Raw genomic sequence first — 18379 nt, forward strand, 5'->3', positions numbered from 1 at the left:
CATTCCTTCTTCGTCCCTCAAAGTTGCATGTACATGAGGAAGTAGAGGGTTGGATAGTGGAAGGAGATGAATTGCATATAACTTTTTATTGATTGCGGCGCAAGTTACAGCATGACATAAAACATTACAATTTATTGCATTTCATTTCCTTTGGGATGTATTTCCGATTCGATGCATTGATAGCAGCCTCATCTAAATATATATGTTTATATTCAAATTAGTTCGTATGAAAGTATGTTCTCCTATCTACATGCTTGATAAGTTCAAATACTGGTTGCCTCTGAATATTTACATAACTTATCTAAATGTATTCTGATTTTTTCATAAAAGTCTGCAATTCGAGACAATTTTTCGGGAAAATTTTGTTATTAAAAATGTTATTCCTTCCAACAATACCTGAAAAATATATAAAGAGGTCGTGTAAAAATTTCAAGACGATAGCCGCAGTCGCTTCGTAGAGATTTTCCTAACCAACGTTTCGAGAAAAATGTGTTTAAAGCTTTCGGAGCCGATTACACTTAGTTAAAAAATTCTTACAAATATACGCACATATCTCCGAAATTCTTTGCCGAATCAACTTAAGGACTTACATGGGTTTCCTGTATGAAAAACAGTATTTTTACAACAATGTTTTTCTCATATAAAAATGAAATATTTTATTAAAAATTGTTATTGTTACAAACGTATACTATTATGGTAACAAAGAAATTCTGAAATTTTGAAAAAAAAATTTAAACTTCGCCATTGCGGCGCCATTTCTCGGAAAAAAGATGCACCTGCGTTGGCAGGATAACTCCTTACAGGATCATCTTGAGTTAAAAATAGGTTAAGTCCTTAACTTAGAACATGGACGAAGAAAAAAAGCTGAAAATTGGATTTTTGGCAGACCGTTATAAAAAAATTTAAATTTCAATGAAAATTTCGAGAAGTTTTTTTTTCAAATAGTTGTAATCGGAAAATAATCCTCGTCCAAGTCTTTAAGAATTGTATCTCAAAGACATGTGTAAAATTTCATGAAGATCGGTTGAGTAGTTCTCGACTTCTTGCCAACCGACTTCAAAAAGTTTCGAGAAAAACGCGTTTAAAGACGGCGCATTTAACCTCACAAGTTTCCGAGGCTGTATCTCCGAAACTATTACTTGGATCAACTCGAAAGTTGAGGACAATATTCTAGGGGTGTTGTATAATTCAATACGACAATACAAAAATTTCATTTTTTGATACCCGTAAATCCATGTAACGCCATAACATTTGCGGAGCTTATTTTCAATTAATCTAGTAATTAAATATATATGTAAATTCAAAAGCGTCTTAACAAAAAAGACTAATATCTAGAAATAATACCAAAAACTACCCTTTTTACTAAAAAGTTTAAAAGTTGAAATTAAGTTGAAGACATAATGATAAAGAAACAACCAAAAAATCTCAAAGCAACGCTATTTTACATTTTTTTATTTGAAATACGAAAATACATATCTGCTTTGATCTGTGGCCAACCAGTATGACCCCTTCAAACCACCAGCTGTTAAGTTTCATTTAATACAAACAATATGTTTTTAGCAACATTTATATGCATGTAGGTTAATTGGCAGACACACAGATAGAGCTTGTTACAATTCTTTTGTTTCCTTTGGGCTTATAAAGCGGATGAGTGAAAAGCAATTTGCTGCATTGCATCAAAAATGGCGCAGGAATGTCAGCAAAACACAACAGCAGCAGTGGGAAGTGCAGCAAAAGCAATGGACTGAAAACTCGAAACTAAATGAAAATGAAAAGATGACAGTGGCAGCAACAGCAACAGCACCAACAACACCAAAAACAACTGTGATGACAAGTAACAAGTACAACAATTGCGGAGAAACAGTGCCACTGAATGCGGCTGCACAGTTTTATGATTACTTTGGCATGTGTTCAAAAAAGTAGATTACAGTTATCTCTGAAAATGTTCCAAATGATAAAAATTGGGTTACTTATAAATGATGGTAACCCAATTTTAATTTTTTGTTTTCTTTTATTGTCTGCATTTATAAATAATCCAATTTCTATTTTTTGTCTGATTATTATTTTCTTTTATTATATACGTTGGGTGGACTATAGGAAACTGATACATTGTTTAAGCTAGCACGAATAGTTTTCAACGTGAAAGTAATTATTATGCGAAGACAATTGACGGTTTGCTAATCTTTCACTCAAAAAGCAAAGTATTTTAAGTTTGTAAAACTTGATTTAACTTGGAGTTGTATGTGGAAAAAAATAATAATAATTTATAAAATGTTTAAATAAATGCATTAGCTGTTATTTGGAACCACTCTGGAGCTATTAACAAAACATAATGTATATGTCAAATAAAGTGAGTGAAAAGCTTAGAATACCACAACTAATTTTACATTATAGTATATTTTTCTCCGCTGCAAACAAAATAAAACAAGAAAAAAATTAACTTCAGCTGCAACGAACTTACAGGTATAATACCTAGGTGCTTTTCTTATAGCTTAAAAGAGTATAAAATGATCTTGATTATGATAGGTCAGTGTGTATGAAAGCTACAATATATACAGTATATAAGTCCTATCTAAACAATTTGTTCTGAGATCGTACCGTGGTGGTTCCAACTTCATTGAAAACTTAATATACTTCAGAGTAAAAAGACATGCAAGCAGGAAATATTTTGTAATTTTTATATTCGTTTTGTGATTACACTAGTAGACACATAATTTGTGACATGAAAATTCTTAGGTGTTCCTACTCCAGTGTGATAGCCTGAAGACAAGTCTGAAAACAGAATTTTTCAATCACCCACAGATATTCTGTAACTGCAGCTACAGAAATCGCAAAGGATGTTCAACAATGCCGCTAATCAAATCTTAATGACGTAGTTCGAGTCTTTCAAAATCGCAGTCCGAACTTTTAGCATTCAGACTAAAAGGTTGGAACCATCTCCAAAGTGATGTAAATATTATTTTTTACAGAAAAAGGCAGAAAGACCCCACAAATTGTTTTCATCAAGAAGGGAAGGGGATCTAGTATACTGTTCAGAAGTTAACCTTTTGTTTAACGCACTAGGACAGAGACATGATCCAGGTGATTGGCGTCTATTCATTTATTTATCCAAACAAAATTTAAAGGCGGTATTGGTTCGTAACGGTAACAAACATCCATCTGTGCCCTTAGCTCATGCGCTTCATATGAAGAAATCAAATGAGAATATGAGAGCTCTTTTAGAGCACATCCGTTGTCATGAGTAGGGTAAAATGTGTAGTCCTAAATGTAATAGCCCTTCTTCTTAGAATGCAACTAGGATATACGAAATATTGTTGCTTCTTTTGCGAATGGGATAGCCGTGCGAAAGACTTTATGGTGCGCAGTAAGTTAAAACCTAAATCTCGAAAATGTATTCTCGTAGGCTGCAGCACTGAATCATAGGCATACTGATTTTAAGAACGTTTATTAATAATGAACTTAGCTCATATTCATAATGACATCTGTCAATAACAAGTTCAAGGAATATATAGGGCGCATATAGGATTTTTTTCTCAACAATTATAACTCTTCGAGACTCAGCGGGTACGAACTAACAAGGATTTTTTAATGCACTTGTTTTAAATACTATTATTTAAAAACTTAGATACAATTTAAACTTCGGCATATTCTTGTTTTTTGGTTTTATGAAAAACTGAGTCTACAAATGTATAAGAACTAACTGATGGTTCAAATTTTCCTGCAAGGTTGCTCTTGAACACTAGATATATTTATGCAGTTGCAACTTTCTTACACCGCTAAGGGATTTGCATGCAAACAAAACTAAGCTCTTGCATATTAAACTTCAGAAAATGATAAATTGTGATGGGATTTGGTTTGTGGTATACTTTAAACAGGTGATATATGCGGTGGTCCACCGTTGCACTGAGAGGCTTGTAATGCATTTGCCGCATGTGGCTGGGCGTACGATTTGAAAAATATGCATTTATACAAGATAAATTTGCACTGGACGTGAAAACTTCGCAGAAAGTCAAAAAGAAAGATTTATGCACCAAAGTGTTTACGTAATGCAACGGCGGGGGTTGAGAGGGTGACTACGGCTGTGTGGATAATAAAAGCGAAAGCATTTTCGGCTACAAAACAATTGGATTTACAGACAGTATATATTGATATTGACAACCGGTAATGTTTTGAGGTCAGTTTTGCTAAATTAATTTACATTTGTGGACGATATTCAGCGCTCGCTCTATTGTATGTGGCTTGCGCCGCAATGTTATCTGACCGAAGGAATGTCCAATCTTTTATGAAATCAACATCACTTTTATTAATATAATATCCTATCGGATAGTTTACAGTATCGATTTAATCGGATGCAGATTGCAGCTCCTCCACGAAACATTGTCGCTGGGAAACTGTTTGCAACATTACCATAAGAACAGTGTACATGAGTTGACAGCTTTCGAGAACATTAATTTGCAACTGATTGCAAACGCGTGGAGGTCTCATACCAAATGCAGTGACCTTTTCTGTTGCGAAAACATGCTTATATGTATGTGATTTGTGTATATATTTTTTCCCCTGTAGATGCACATAGAGATTTCATTACTAAAATTTTCGTGGCACCGAGTGGCTTCCGCTCGAAATGACAGACAAAATGCCACTTGCTAACTTTCTTGCAGATTCCTGCGAAAAAGCCTTGTAGCAAGCGCTAACCTCCCTTCCCGCTTGCATCCTACTTTAGCGCTTAACGCGCGCATTTGCTGTGCCTTTCAACACATTATGCACACACACACACACACACATTTAAAGTTCTGGCCTCCTTGGGCAATAAATGCAGCAACTACAAGCGAACTTTTTGTGAAAACTTTGAAGCAAAGCAACTTAGCGGTTTTTTCACATTTTGTTTTTGTAAGTGGCGCTTACTAAAAGGATAATGGCTGTTTAATATCCTCTCTAGAGCACGCTCTCCAAAAACTACCTGAACAAAATGCAGGTGAAACGGAGATTTTCGGGGTTGCGGGCAGTTGGTGGTGCTCGTGGTGGAAATTTGTATATTATACGCTTGGCTAACAACGTTTAGGGAATTTTACGAGTACATGGGCGACTTTGTGCCGGCAATTTCGCTAGTTTAGCACAAACACTCATAATAAATGCAATAACAACAGCAATGAATTTGCGCAAAATGCACTTCCTTTAACGGTGAAAGTGTTTCTTCAGGTTCCGTTGTGGTGAATGGTTGGTTGGTGATTGTGCTATGATAGTCAAAAGCTGAAAGCTGAATTCTGAATTATAATTTTAATCAATTATGTGCATTGTAAGCACGAATAGTAAAATTAGCCACGTAATTCGTACCTTAAGTTTGTACATATTAATGAGTGTACGGCGCCAGGGAAGAGTATTACTATGATATTCATTATAAGAAAATTTAATGCAATGAATTTAAAGTGATTTTTATAGAAAACTGTGCTACATTAATAAATATTTTTTTTTGTAATTTTTTAGATTCTTAAAATCGGTGATTAGGAAGTGTTGCACCCTAACGTTCTAATGCAGACGATATGGTAAGTTTATAACGATATGTATGATATGCTAAACATAAAATTCACACAATAAGTATTATATAACACACTGTTAATGTGTTTCCATGTTATTTAGAACAACAACCACAAAGTTTAGAAGTCATTCTCGAATAAAAAGTCCTGAGTTTTCATTATATGCATTTTTCAGATTTTACACAAATCAGTCTAAAATATTATAATATTCTGATCCAGCATGTAAAATTCTCTCGGTTTTCTCGTAGAGAAATGGGAAGCTTATTGCCATAGAGAAGTAATGAGATTCGTATTGTGAGTTATTACGGAATGAAAGAACGAATATAAATGAAATAGTATTATCAACGGCGTCAACGTATTTTATATTTCTTCTCCATGATGTCAGAAAAAACTATTTTATTGTCCTTGGCTCCAGGTTATATTGTATTGAATCTCAGCTCTGGTTCCATCTCTTAATAGCTGCTGACGGTTTTTATAAGCAATTATTCTTACCCTTTGGTACTTTATACATACGAGTATATTTATTAAAATAGAAAATTCTTCAAAACGACTCATTACAAAAGCTTTATTAATTGCTAATTTCTTTGGATGGATCTGATATACTTAGTACTGCCAAAAGTTCTGTTACAAGTTCTAATATATTTTAATTAAGTTAATTTTATTTAATAAAACATATAATTTTTAGAGGAGCAATGTACAAATTTTGTTCTAAAGAGTCCCTTTTTGTTGTCACACAAGTCCTGAATCTTTTCGGCCATTGATCAATAGCGGCACCCAAACTTTTTATTGGTATTGACGGTGCTACTCGAACCAAAGGTTTTTTGAGACTCTCCAAATTTCTGTGGTGTATTAGACATATCAAGCCCTCCAAAATCCAAATCCAGCCAATCTTCGGCAGCCATGAAATAAGGAATATTACTTTTTAGCCTCCGCTAAATGTTTTTTGCCTTGTGTGCTGGAGCGAAATCTTTTTGGGAGATCTAATGCGCTTTATCGAAGAGAGTATTGATTAACTGCTTTATCCTCCTTCTAAAACATCCTCCTGTATCAGTTTTGTCAATATTTTAAAGTGGTTAATGGAAGAAACCAAACCCTTACAGCAGCTAGACCAAGACCACGCTGAACCCTTGGAATAAGATTGTTTACTTCTTTGGAAGTTTTTCCGTAGACTTTGTCATTTTGTTAATTAAAATCTTCCCAACAGTGAACAATTTTTCATTTGTAAAAAGAATATATTAATGGTCCTTGACCGGGTGCCACTGAAATAGACTCCTGCTGTGTTGAGTCTAATTTGCTTGAAGCGCGTTATCAAGCGCGATTGCCTTGAATAAGTCGATATATCTGTTTTGCTTCACACAATTTTCCATTTTCTAAAGGGATTTCGTCGAATGTGTTGGCTGAATTGGTTCGAACATCGTGAGGGCAACCAGTTGTCTTTGTATAAGAAACTGTAGATGGTTTGGCCAAATAATTTGCTTCAAACACTCGCAATATTGAGTCTACATAAATTTAACTTACCCTCTCTCCGCACTTGTGTAAAGCAATCAACGTAATACATACTAGACTTTGTCATTTTTAGGCAACGGGCTAAAAGCTTTCAAGAAAGTGACCCAAGAAGCCTCTTAAAATTTAACCTTTTTATAATGTTATCTAAAGGTATTTGTTCACAATTTTCTTTTTTCCGTATACTATAAACTGCATTGAGCACAAAAATACTTTTCTCTTATTTACGTAGATAGCTTTTACATTTCGGGATTTGGCGACCCTAATGTTGTAATCGGGCAACCCACAACTTTATTGAAAAATTTGATATTTTTGATTTTATACATCAGATTGCTTTGACATGCGACCGCAATTTATGTTGTTTACAGTAACTATAAATATTCATCTCGGCTAAAAATGAATTCAAATAGTGAATATTTTTGCGCGATTGTGTTTTACAGCTTTCGTCGCTGATTAACTCAGTGCATCGATGAACTTAATGAAATTTTTAACGATGGAACTCCGTCAAGAACCAGTATTTATCGATATTATAGTGAATTCAATCGAGGTCGTAGATCACTCCAAGATGGATTTCGTAAAGGTCGTCTAAAATAAGTTGTTGCTCCGGAAACTATTGATGCTGAGCGTAAACTAATAACGGGTTTTACAATAGAGACGCTACATAAGTAGACCAATAGGGACAGCAAAGACGCCATATTTTTTCCGTTCTTTGGACAGTTCTCTTAAGTAAGGTTTGCCATTTCATAATGGAAAGATATACGATCCAACAACGAGTCAATATTATTAAAGTTTACCACAGAAATTCGTAGTCAGTGGCCTCAACTTTAAGAACGCTACGTCCAATTTATGGTCGTCAGAATCGTCCTGTCAGAACAAGAATTGAGCTTCTAGTGAATTTGAATCCACTGGAGCATTTTGTCCCAGACAAAGAAGAGTGTCGAGAATATTACGGTTTGATGCAGTTTATGGGCCGGCGGCGTCGTGGGGCCGTACTTCTTCCGTGATGATCAAGACCGGCACGTTACTGTGAATAGGAATAGCTACTACTTAATGATAATCGGATATTTTTGACCCGAATTGGGTGAGCATGTTATCTTAAGAAATGGGCCAGTGAAATGGCTGCCTCGGACGTGCGATTTGACGCCGTTATATTATATCCTGTGGGGCTACGTCAAGTCTATGTTCTATGCCAACAAGTCAGCGACGATTGATGAACTTCGTACGAATATCGAACTTGAAATTGCTACAGTATCGGCCGATTTATGATTGCAAAAGAAAGTTCTGGACATAATGGCATCAAATGTACTATTTTGTAGCGCCCTTATTGAAAAACCCGTTATTACCACATCATTATGTGACCTATCGTGAGATAGAGACAACTATAGGCATTAGTGGAATTTGTTTTTGTTCCCGAATCCTGAAATAAAAAAAGGCAACCTATGTTGTAGCTTGACATTTGAGCATTGTAAAATAGAATTAAAACATTATTCTAGCAGAAAATTTAGTGGGTGATGCAGTTCAAAATAGTTATGTCTTAAAAAACTTGCTCTACTCAGAAAATGCTCAGATTCTACCCCAGGAAGTAATGTAATTTAAAGAATGGTATTTGATTGCGGTTGTATAATAAACTTGTATTCTCCATATCATTGTAGACAACTATAGAGAAAAAAAAAGAAATCTAGCTTACTATATGTGACCTGGTCTACGGAAAGGGGGCTTAGGTGTCAAAAAATCAATTTTCACTTTTTAGTTGATTCGGATGAAAGATGAGATGCTTTTTCACGTGATAGAATTCAAACAGCCATAACATGTTTGAAAGCTTAGCTCCCTTTTCGTTGACCAGGTCACATATAAATATTTTAAACACATCAACTTTATGATATATGTACGTCTATCTTGAACATACTTTACACATGTTTAGAAAACAAGGAAATGTCAGAACGCCTTTTATTAGGCAAACACCATACCACACCTTGTGTGATTTTTTTTCGTATTCAGTAAACATTAAGCGTTAATCTCCAAGTGCTAATTGCCATATACTGAAGTGTTTAATTGGCTTTAATTGAGAGAAACAGACGAGTGCAAATTATACTTCATATTTAAGAGCTCAAAAAGTGCAACGCGAGAAGACTGAATGAAAGCCGAGCAAAAAAGTCATTTAGCGAAGTGTGTACTTGTAAAAAATAAATATGCTTACATACATATGTATATGTAAGTAGCATTTCATAGCCTTCTGCGCTAATTATGAACAGAAAATTTGGTCATTAAAGCAAAGTTAAGAGAAATGAAGCTTAGTTCGCAAAGCAATATAACACGATTAACAGAAAGTTAAAAATGGTGTAAAATTATAACAATATTCAAGCTGGATTCCTACTTTCATACAACAATGATTTATTTAATATAAACGCGTATATAAATCACAGGGGAAAGGATTCAAATTTGAAAATAATTATAGTTTGGTAGTCATTTAAGAAAAAAATTCTAACTTTTCAGAAAAAAATCTATATTAAATCAGTGAATTTAAGCGAATTTAACTTAAGTAGCATACTTCACGCTGAACTCAGACTAGCAGCAGAAACGTATACCTATATATAAAATAATATAAGGCTCAGGCATTCGGGGGCTCAAGCATGGAATCCGGCAGCATGCCAAAAGCAGCACAAAGAAATTTCGGCGGAGCCAACTGGCAACGGCAGGAAAAAATCTCAGCCTATTCATTCGTTCATGGTACACACACACACATACACCATTTGCATGCAAAAATACTTTTATGGTGTTGCAACACTTGCAAGCCCTCTTTTGGCCGCTTTTGGCTTCCATTATCTAGCCGCTTTGTGCGCTCCACTTCTGCGCTTTTGCTGCCTTGCTATTGTGTCATGTTGTTGCGGTTGATTTATGCAGTGCAACCGCTATTGCAATGGTCCACATTACTCACCACTGCCGTTGGCAACAGCGCCAAAAGTGGGAAGCCTACTTCATATTCATATGAATATATAAGTAAAATCCAGAAACAGCTATACTAAAACTTTTGCTTGTTCGCCAGCGGATGTTTCGGTGCATACGTGTATAGGGTGTATAGAAAAGATGAGGAAGCCTGCCTGAGGGCTAAATCGAGTGCAAAGTAAGCAAAAATTCACATTCAATTAGAAGCGCGTAGACGTGAACTATAGTTGCAATTTTTCGCAAAAAAGAGTGACTTTTGGTGATATTGTTTAAAGCTTACATTGGTTGGATATAATGTAAATACATAACTTATGAATATAAGTAGAAGTTAATTTTTTGACCAATAAAAAATAAATAATCACCGTTCATTGGTTCCACAAACTAAGTTCTCTGAATATACAAACATATATGTATACACTCAATATGCTCGCGGCGAGTATGGCAATTGGTAGCAGACACGCAAACTGCGAATGTGCGCCTATCAGCTGGGTGGTGACCAGAGCAAACGGCTGCGGTAGAATACCTGCGTGAAGGTAAACAGTTGACCTAATTGCTGGGCCAAGCACTGGCGTGCGTCTGTCTGCGTGTGCTCGTTTGTATGCCAGTTAAATAATTAAAAGCGCACTCTGATGAACGGATCTCATTTGCATGCTTAATGCGATTAAGCGACGGAGACGAAAGCAGGGCGAGACAACACTGTCGCCGCCTGTAGTTGCCACTCAAGTCACTCATCCGCACTGACACACGCAAACAAACAGATTTACATGCCAACTGGACAGTTACATATTGCGGCGGTTGCCGCTTGTCGGTGGTGTTGTTGCCATTCACTCTTGTGCACTTCACCTGCATTTTGATTACACCGATATGAAGATCTATGTATGTGCTTATGCTTGTATGAAGGATGTGTGTGTCGATTTAATTGGAAAATACGTAAGGATGACACAGCTACAATAGTTGTAAGAATGGAAGAATGTTGGTAGCATGCCACCATGAATTACTATTCGCATTTCTTTATCAGTTGCATGAGCAGGTAGTATAGCTAATATAGCCAGTTTGACCTGCAGATTATATTGAGCTGTTTTCACATGAAACTAAGAACTAACAGGCGTTCGCAGTTGACCAAAACAATTGCAGTTGATTTTAAAGTCAACCAACCTTTTAAGTTTTTATGACTGTTATATGTCAGGTGCATAGTTGTGGTTGTATGAAATGTTAAATAATCACAAAGAAAGTCGAATAATTAAACACATTTGCTGGCAAATATTTAGATTATTTTTTACATAACTCAATCGACTTCAAAACGCGTTAAGTTTGGGTAGGCAAAATAATTGACGCTGAAATATAAATAATATCACAAACAGGCAGGGAAGGCTTCAGGTTTAACCGAATAAATTATACTCTTGCAAATATAAATACATAAGTCACCCACTGAACAACATATTCCTCATAAGGCTTGTTTGAAAAACGCAAATCATTATATATGGTCTTTGGTAGTTGGCGCAATTCTTATATACCGTATGGCATAAAGACAACCGAAAATTTTAAATTGCATTTTTGGCAATACCACAATAATGTATGGTATATGGAGTAAAGTCAGCCCGAATCGAGATATTTTATCCTTTTTAGGCAAAAAGATACATTATTATAAGTAAAACACGCTCTTTTATTTTCCCTAAGACAGCTTACATATTGGCCGATATATGGGACACAAAGTCAGCCGAAAGCATGAAAATCTGTATATAATATTACGTATATGAGGTCTAAACAAAATATTGAATCGAATCAACCCATTTTCAAACACACGGGCATACTATTATCAGGAAAGGATTCCTTCATAGGTTTCACGTATTCGGCACCTAGGTGTTTGAACAGTTTTGTTTCGATTTGAAAAATGTTTGATCATACTTCAAAGGCACTTTTCATACAAAATTTTATATCGTTATGTTAATTGCTTCTTGATTTTCTACACCCGAACGGAAAGCATAAGATGGAATTTACAATTTTGTTATATGGGAAGGAGGTATGATTTCGTCTTATTTCGCCTATTTTCGCACTGTAACATAGGAATATTAAGAGCATGTTTTATCCCGAAGTTGCTTGAAACCGGTCGAGCAAGTCTCTATGTTGAACTCGTCTCGTCATATCGATCATCTTTATATATAAAAATTATGAGTCACGTTGTTTGTCCACGATGCACTCCTAAACTACTGAACCGATTTTGGTAAAATTTAGCACACTGTGTACAGTTCGAACCAACTTAGAAGATAGAATAGTAAAAACAATTCATAAATAAAAAATACAGTGAAAGCTCTATTAAATGGACGCGCTATTAAGCGGACATCTTCATGAATTGGATAAAAGGCTGGTAACCAGACATTGAGAAAACAGCCTTAAATTCGCTATTTTTTCTATGAAATTTATTTCTATTAACATATTCAAAATTAAACCTCAAGTACAATGCTTTTCGATCATAAAATTTTTACTGTATTTAATAGTACACCACAGCAACGCGTGGCCGGATCCACTAGTTTATATATATATAACTTCATATCTAACTAGAATAGTTTTAGGTAATAAATACAATTTACCGTCAGCAAACGTTTTAACCAAACGCTATTTTCGCTGGCTTAAAAATGTAATACTTCTAAAGTGTCGCGCAGTGTATTCGTTTCATGCAATATTGGAGAACCACACCTTTTTGGATAAAGTGCTTATTAAAGCTAAAAGTGGAGCTTTTTCACAATTGTTGCAAGAGCTTTTATAATTTAAACTTATTCACACTATAAAGCTCAGGAAGCTGTTAAGCTTGTGAAGCATTTTGGAAGCAATCAAGTGTAAGCTTTTATAAAGTTGCAAGCTTTTTAATGTTACTGTATATAAGCATCTGTAGAATTTAAAGTTTTTAATGAGCTTTGCAATGAAATAACCTGTAAGGAATTATTTCATTGCTGAACGAACACAATTTGTTAAACTATTATTTACTATAATTAAAAAAAATAGTTCAACAAGTTTATTCCGTGGTAAAATGCTTTACTTTTAAGAAGCGAACTCAAGTCGCCAATTTGATTAATATGCAGTTATTTGTTAGGCGTTAAGTGATTTAAAGACGAAGTAGATGTTGGATTTACGGGTTTTAAAAATCGACATTATTTATGGTCTTGTTAAATTCCACAACACCTTTAGAATATTGTCCTAAAATTTCAAGTCGATCTGAGCCATAGTTTCGGAGATAAAGCCTTGACAACTTGTGTGCTGGATGCTAGCTAGGCTAAATGCGCCTTCTTTAAACGCGTTTTTCTCGAAACTCTGTTTGTGAAGTCGGTTGGCAAGATTCCTCGAGAATTACTCAACCGATCTTCATGAAATTTTACACAGGTCTTTGATATACAATTCTTAAAGACATCGACAAAGGATTTTTTTTTCAATTACAACTATTTCAAAAAAAATATCTCGAAATTTTCACTGAAATTTTAGTTTTTTTATAAAAATGTGTGCCAAAAATCAAATTTTCAGATTTTTTCCTCCGTCCAAGTTCTAAATTAAGGTTTTAACTAAAACACGTATTTTTATACGCTCGCAACAAAGTTGCTAAGGAGAGTATTATAGTTTTGTTCACATAACGGTTGTTTGTAAGTCCTAAAACTAATAGAGTCAGATATAGGGTTATATATACCAAAGTGATCAGAGTAGAGTTGAAATCCGGATGTCTGTCTGTCCGTCCGTCCGTCCGTGCAAGCTGTAACTTGAGTAAAAACTGAGATATCATGATGAAACTTGGTGCACGTATTTCTTGGGTCCATAAGAAGGTTAAGTTCGAAGATGGGCAAAATCGGCCCACTGCCACGCCCACAAAATGGCGAAAACCGAAAACCTATAAAGTGTCATAACTAAGTCATAAATAAAGATATTAAAGTGAAATTTGGCACAAACGATTGCATTAGGGAGGAGCATATATGGACGTAATTTTTTTGGAAAAGTGGGCGTGGCCCCAACCCCTACTAAGTTTTTTGTACGTATCTCGGAAACTACTATAGCTATGTCAACCAAAGTCTATAGAGTGGTTTCCTTCAGGCATTTCCATATACAGTTCAAAAATGGAAGAAATCGGATAATAGCCACGCCCACCTCCCATACAAAGGTTATGTTGAAAATCACTAAAAGTGCGTTAACCGACTAACAAAAAACGTCAGAAACACTAAATTTTTCGGAAGAAATGGCAGACACCCAGGCTTTTTTTAAAAATTGAAAATAGGCGTGGCGTCGCCCACTTATGGACCGAAAACCATATCTCAGAAACTACTAGATAGATTTCAATGAAATTCGGTATATAATATTTTCTTAACACCCTGATGACATGTACGAAATATGGGTGAAATCGGTTCACAACCACGCCTTCTTCCAATATAACGCTATTTTGAATTCCATCTGATGCCTTCTCTGTATAATATATACATTAGGAACCAATGATGATAGCGGAAAAAAACTTTACACAAATACGGTATTTGAAAAATATGTAAATGACGTATAATGAAATCTCGATTATCACTTTATTGTGCGAGAGTATAAAATGTTCGGTGACACCCGAACTTAGCCCTTCCTTACTTGTTTTCTTTAGATGATCCTGTAAGAAGTTATCCTGCCATCGCGGGTGCATATTTTTTCCGAAGGGTCACTGGAAATAGCGTCGCAATGGTCAAGTTTGAATTATTTTTTTCAAAAAGTTTCCGAATTTCTTTGTGAGTAGTGTATGTTTTTAACAATAAAAAATTCGAATAAAATATTAAATTTTATATATGAGAAAATAATTTTTGAAAATTCGCTGTTTTTTACGGGAGGAAACCCATGTAACCTTAAGGTTTGGTCTATATTTTGCCTTTTCACAAGATTTGTAGTAAAATATACATACTTATGAGTCGTTCGTTTTATACTCAAATTTCTGTCAATACGTATTTACTTCCAACATTCAGCAATCAGTTCGTCATAATCTCACTTTAATATGCAATAAATCTAACCATTTTTTTCAAATGTTACTCATGCTCCTAAACGGAAAGGTCATCTGAGTAGTTCCTCTCACCAATAAAACTTAAAACTTAATATCCTTACGTATACACTTCTATGGGTTCTTCTATGTACGTATACATATGTACATATATACATATATGCTCATGGCGAAAAACTTTCAACGACAAGTGCGGAAAGAAAGGAAAACGAAAATGTTTAGGGCAAAAACAATAACGATGTGAAAATAGAATAAAATCTCAAATAAAAACTGTTAAACAAACACACATTGAAAATAGATTTGTAAACTTAAAGCAATATATTGACTTCATTCATTCATTGGCTCAAAGGAAATTTAACCGGCCGTGTAATGTCAACAAGGCAGTCAGAGGTGCTAAAGGGTAAATGAGACCTTTTGTGATGTGGTTGTAAAAAAGGTTGAAATGGGAAGTTAATGAAGAATGGCAGCTAAAATAGGGAAATGTAAAATAAATGTCATCCTACGTCTTTCAAATGTATAAATAGTGTTTGAGCTAAGTTTAAAGTTGATATTTATTGAGCAAAGTTCTCAGCTTCATAAAACGGCTAGTTGATAGACGCGTTTTATTAAATATTAATTTTATCGCATCGAAAAGCTGTCCCTTTCGCCTTATGCATACATTAACTTACCCCATTTCATATCTAAAAAAAAATAATTTTATAAGAGAAGTATCCTTTGATCGTCGGTAAGCAAGATTTTCCTCAGAAGGAATAAAAAATTAAACAATTTCTTCAAGTCAATTCGCCTGCTATTTTAAATTTAACTTAAACTCGTACTAACCTTTATGGTATAAAGTCCTTGCAGTCCATTTAAAAGAACCTTTTTTCTAAGTATTTGAATAAAATTCTCTTTTATCTATCCTTTTCCGGTTTGATGTCATCGCTGTCGTCGGTGAATAGGGCACAACATGGCCTCAGCACATATATTACAATACTACAGCAACACTAGAACTAAAACAGCGGCAACGGTATCCCCAAAAACAGCAACAACAATTGCGCAACATTGTTACGAGCGAAACACTTCCGGCACACCAGAGGCATGTCTCATCACTAACGAGCGGAAACAATTTGCAGACGAGTCGTCAGCAACAGCTGTTAGTGAAAATACAACAAAAACAAAGGCACCTAGAGGAATATCGACGGCATTGTTGTCGTATTGTCTGCCGCCCATTGCAACAATCGACAATATTTGGGTTCACAGCAATTCGGTCACGACGCCGCTGCAAGAGCCGACGGGCGATCAGAAACTGCGCAGGACCAAGCTACAGGTATTGCATGCGAGTACTGCAAACGAAGTTAACAAAGGGGCATATAACTGTTTTGAAACGCCAACGCCATGGAAACCAACTGCTGCCACAAAGCGATCAAGCTCCAGGCCAACAGACCCGACGCTGTCGCCGAATCAGAAGTCACACGAAGCTGCAGATGATGTTCATACGTTTCGTTGTGTGGACAGTGGTAGGAGAGGCAGAAGCAAAAGTGAAAGCGCTGGAAGCTACGGTGACTTGCAAGCAGAACGCCCTCAGAGAGCGCAACAACAGCAAAAACGTTGGCATTCGGAAAGCAGAGACGAAGCATTGTCGTGTGGCTGTACAAGAGTTAAAGGTATTGCAAATATGTCAAGTGCAGCCGTGTCTAACGCCAACCAACAACAACAAGGACTGTGCAGTGATGTCGCCGGCATTGTTGTTGATGCTATTGCAAGTTTACGCAAAACATCTACAGGGAATTGCGCTCGACAGCGGCCACAAGCTATTGCTTACACGCACTGTGCACCAACAAAGGAGAAACATAACAACACAAACAACAAAACCAAATGCTGCCAATCAAACGAAACGAAACAAAGCGAAACACACAACGTTGCCAGAGGCTGCCACGCAGCTGGAGAATGCGATTGCTGCTGCAGTCCGCATCTCTTTTCGTCATGTACACGCCAATCTTCCAGAAATGCTATCGAACAGCAACAACAACTACAACTCAGCGGTCTATCAAACGGCTCCAACCAAGAATTTTCTCAGCTGCTTGCCGACAGCTGCTGGTCGCTCACTTGCAATGCTGCACCTCAGCTCAAACAACCACAAACAGCAACAAATGCAACACCTTTGCAATCACAATCCACAACAACAGCAGCAAAAACCACAAATGAACAACGAAGTATATTTCAATACAAAACGAACAAAAATAGCAAATTGTACTACAAGAGGGGTGTTGCGAACGAGCTCTATTTGGAAAGAGCTGCTGCAGCTGGTGCTGACTTTGGTGGCGGTTGCGGCACATTTCTATCTACGCTGTGCTGCTCTGTGCGTTCGAAGCTTCTGCTTGCCGTGGCCGACCTGCAAGCCCTGTCACGCGCTCTTTTCTCACTCATCATTATCTTCAACATGCTGCCGTTATTTTATGCAGGTTAGTGGACTTATTATCATTAAGTATTTAATAGAGTTACGGCTTAGAAGAAATATAAGTTTCTTCTTGATTTTAACTCAGAAGTTCTCAAAAAAGATTTGAAAATTTCATAAATCAACTGATTTAAACTAAAAATAAAATTAGTTTGTCAGAATATTTGGAAGGAGCATATGTGGTATTTTGCATTCTAATGCCTTAAGGCCGTTTTAGTTTCAGTCTCAGATAGCAAAACTGTAGTTTGATAATATTTTATTATTATTATTTTTTTTACTTTAATTATAAACATTAAAATATCCGTAACTTAAATGAAAAAATTTTTAGCCATCTTTTGTACTTCTTTCACTTTGACTTTCGATGACAATAGCTGAGTTGAGGTATCTTTTGTACTTCCTCCTTTTATCTTCAGAAGTAATAATAATATAATGCTACTTAAATATATTGAACTTTTGGTATTCTCTTATCTCCTCCTCTACCCTAATAGGGGATTACCGCAATAACAATTTAAAGCGGTTTGGCTAGTATTTCAAACGTTAAGTTCAAGACAATTTTTCACCCTGCTCTCTACTTTCTTAAAGAAAAAACACAGAAACTTCAAATTTCACGAGAAATGTTTGTTTTCATTCGAAAGAACATTTGGCATTTATTTTTGGAAGATTATGTCTTTCTAATGTTGGTTGCGGTTACATCATAGATGAACCATCCCTTGAGTCCAATTTTCAATGACTCGTTCGAGAATTTCGACTGGTAACTGGTGAATGACAAGTGTGATGTTTTGTTCCAAGCCCTCAATCGAAGCCGAATTGTCCGCATAGACTCTAGACTTTACATGTTCTCAAAGGAAAAAGTCTAACGGTGTGATATAACACGATCTTGGTGGCCAATTGACCCAAAACAAGAAACTATCTTCTCGTCGAAGTGTTCTCTCAATAAATCCATTGATTGAAGCGAAGCGTGGCCGTGTT

The 18379-nt window shown here is 35.8% G+C and overlaps 1 protein-coding gene across 7 annotated transcripts in view; it reads left to right on the forward strand.

The window, feature by feature from the left end:
- The window catches only part of LOC120774457 (dorsal-ventral patterning tolloid-like protein 1), a 114615-nt gene that overhangs the window by 16101 nt on the left and 80135 nt on the right, over window positions 1-18379 (forward strand). For all 7 annotated transcript variants that reach the window (XR_005705251.1, XR_005705250.1, XR_005705252.1 and 4 more), the window contains 2 exons: window positions 5482-5540; window positions 15915-17417. Coding sequence is in view for 3 of the 7 variants with exons in the window: in XM_040104134.1 (XP_039960068.1) it covers window positions 15923-17417 (1495 nt within the window). In the remaining 4 variants the exon portion in view is untranslated. The remainder of the gene's footprint in view (window positions 1-5481; window positions 5541-15914; window positions 17418-18379) is intronic.

The sequence above is a fragment of the Bactrocera tryoni genome, chromosome 1 (assembly GCF_016617805.1).
Source record: "Bactrocera tryoni isolate S06 chromosome 1, CSIRO_BtryS06_freeze2, whole genome shotgun sequence".
In the NCBI taxonomy this organism is placed as follows: Eukaryota; Metazoa; Arthropoda; class Insecta; order Diptera; family Tephritidae; genus Bactrocera; species Bactrocera tryoni.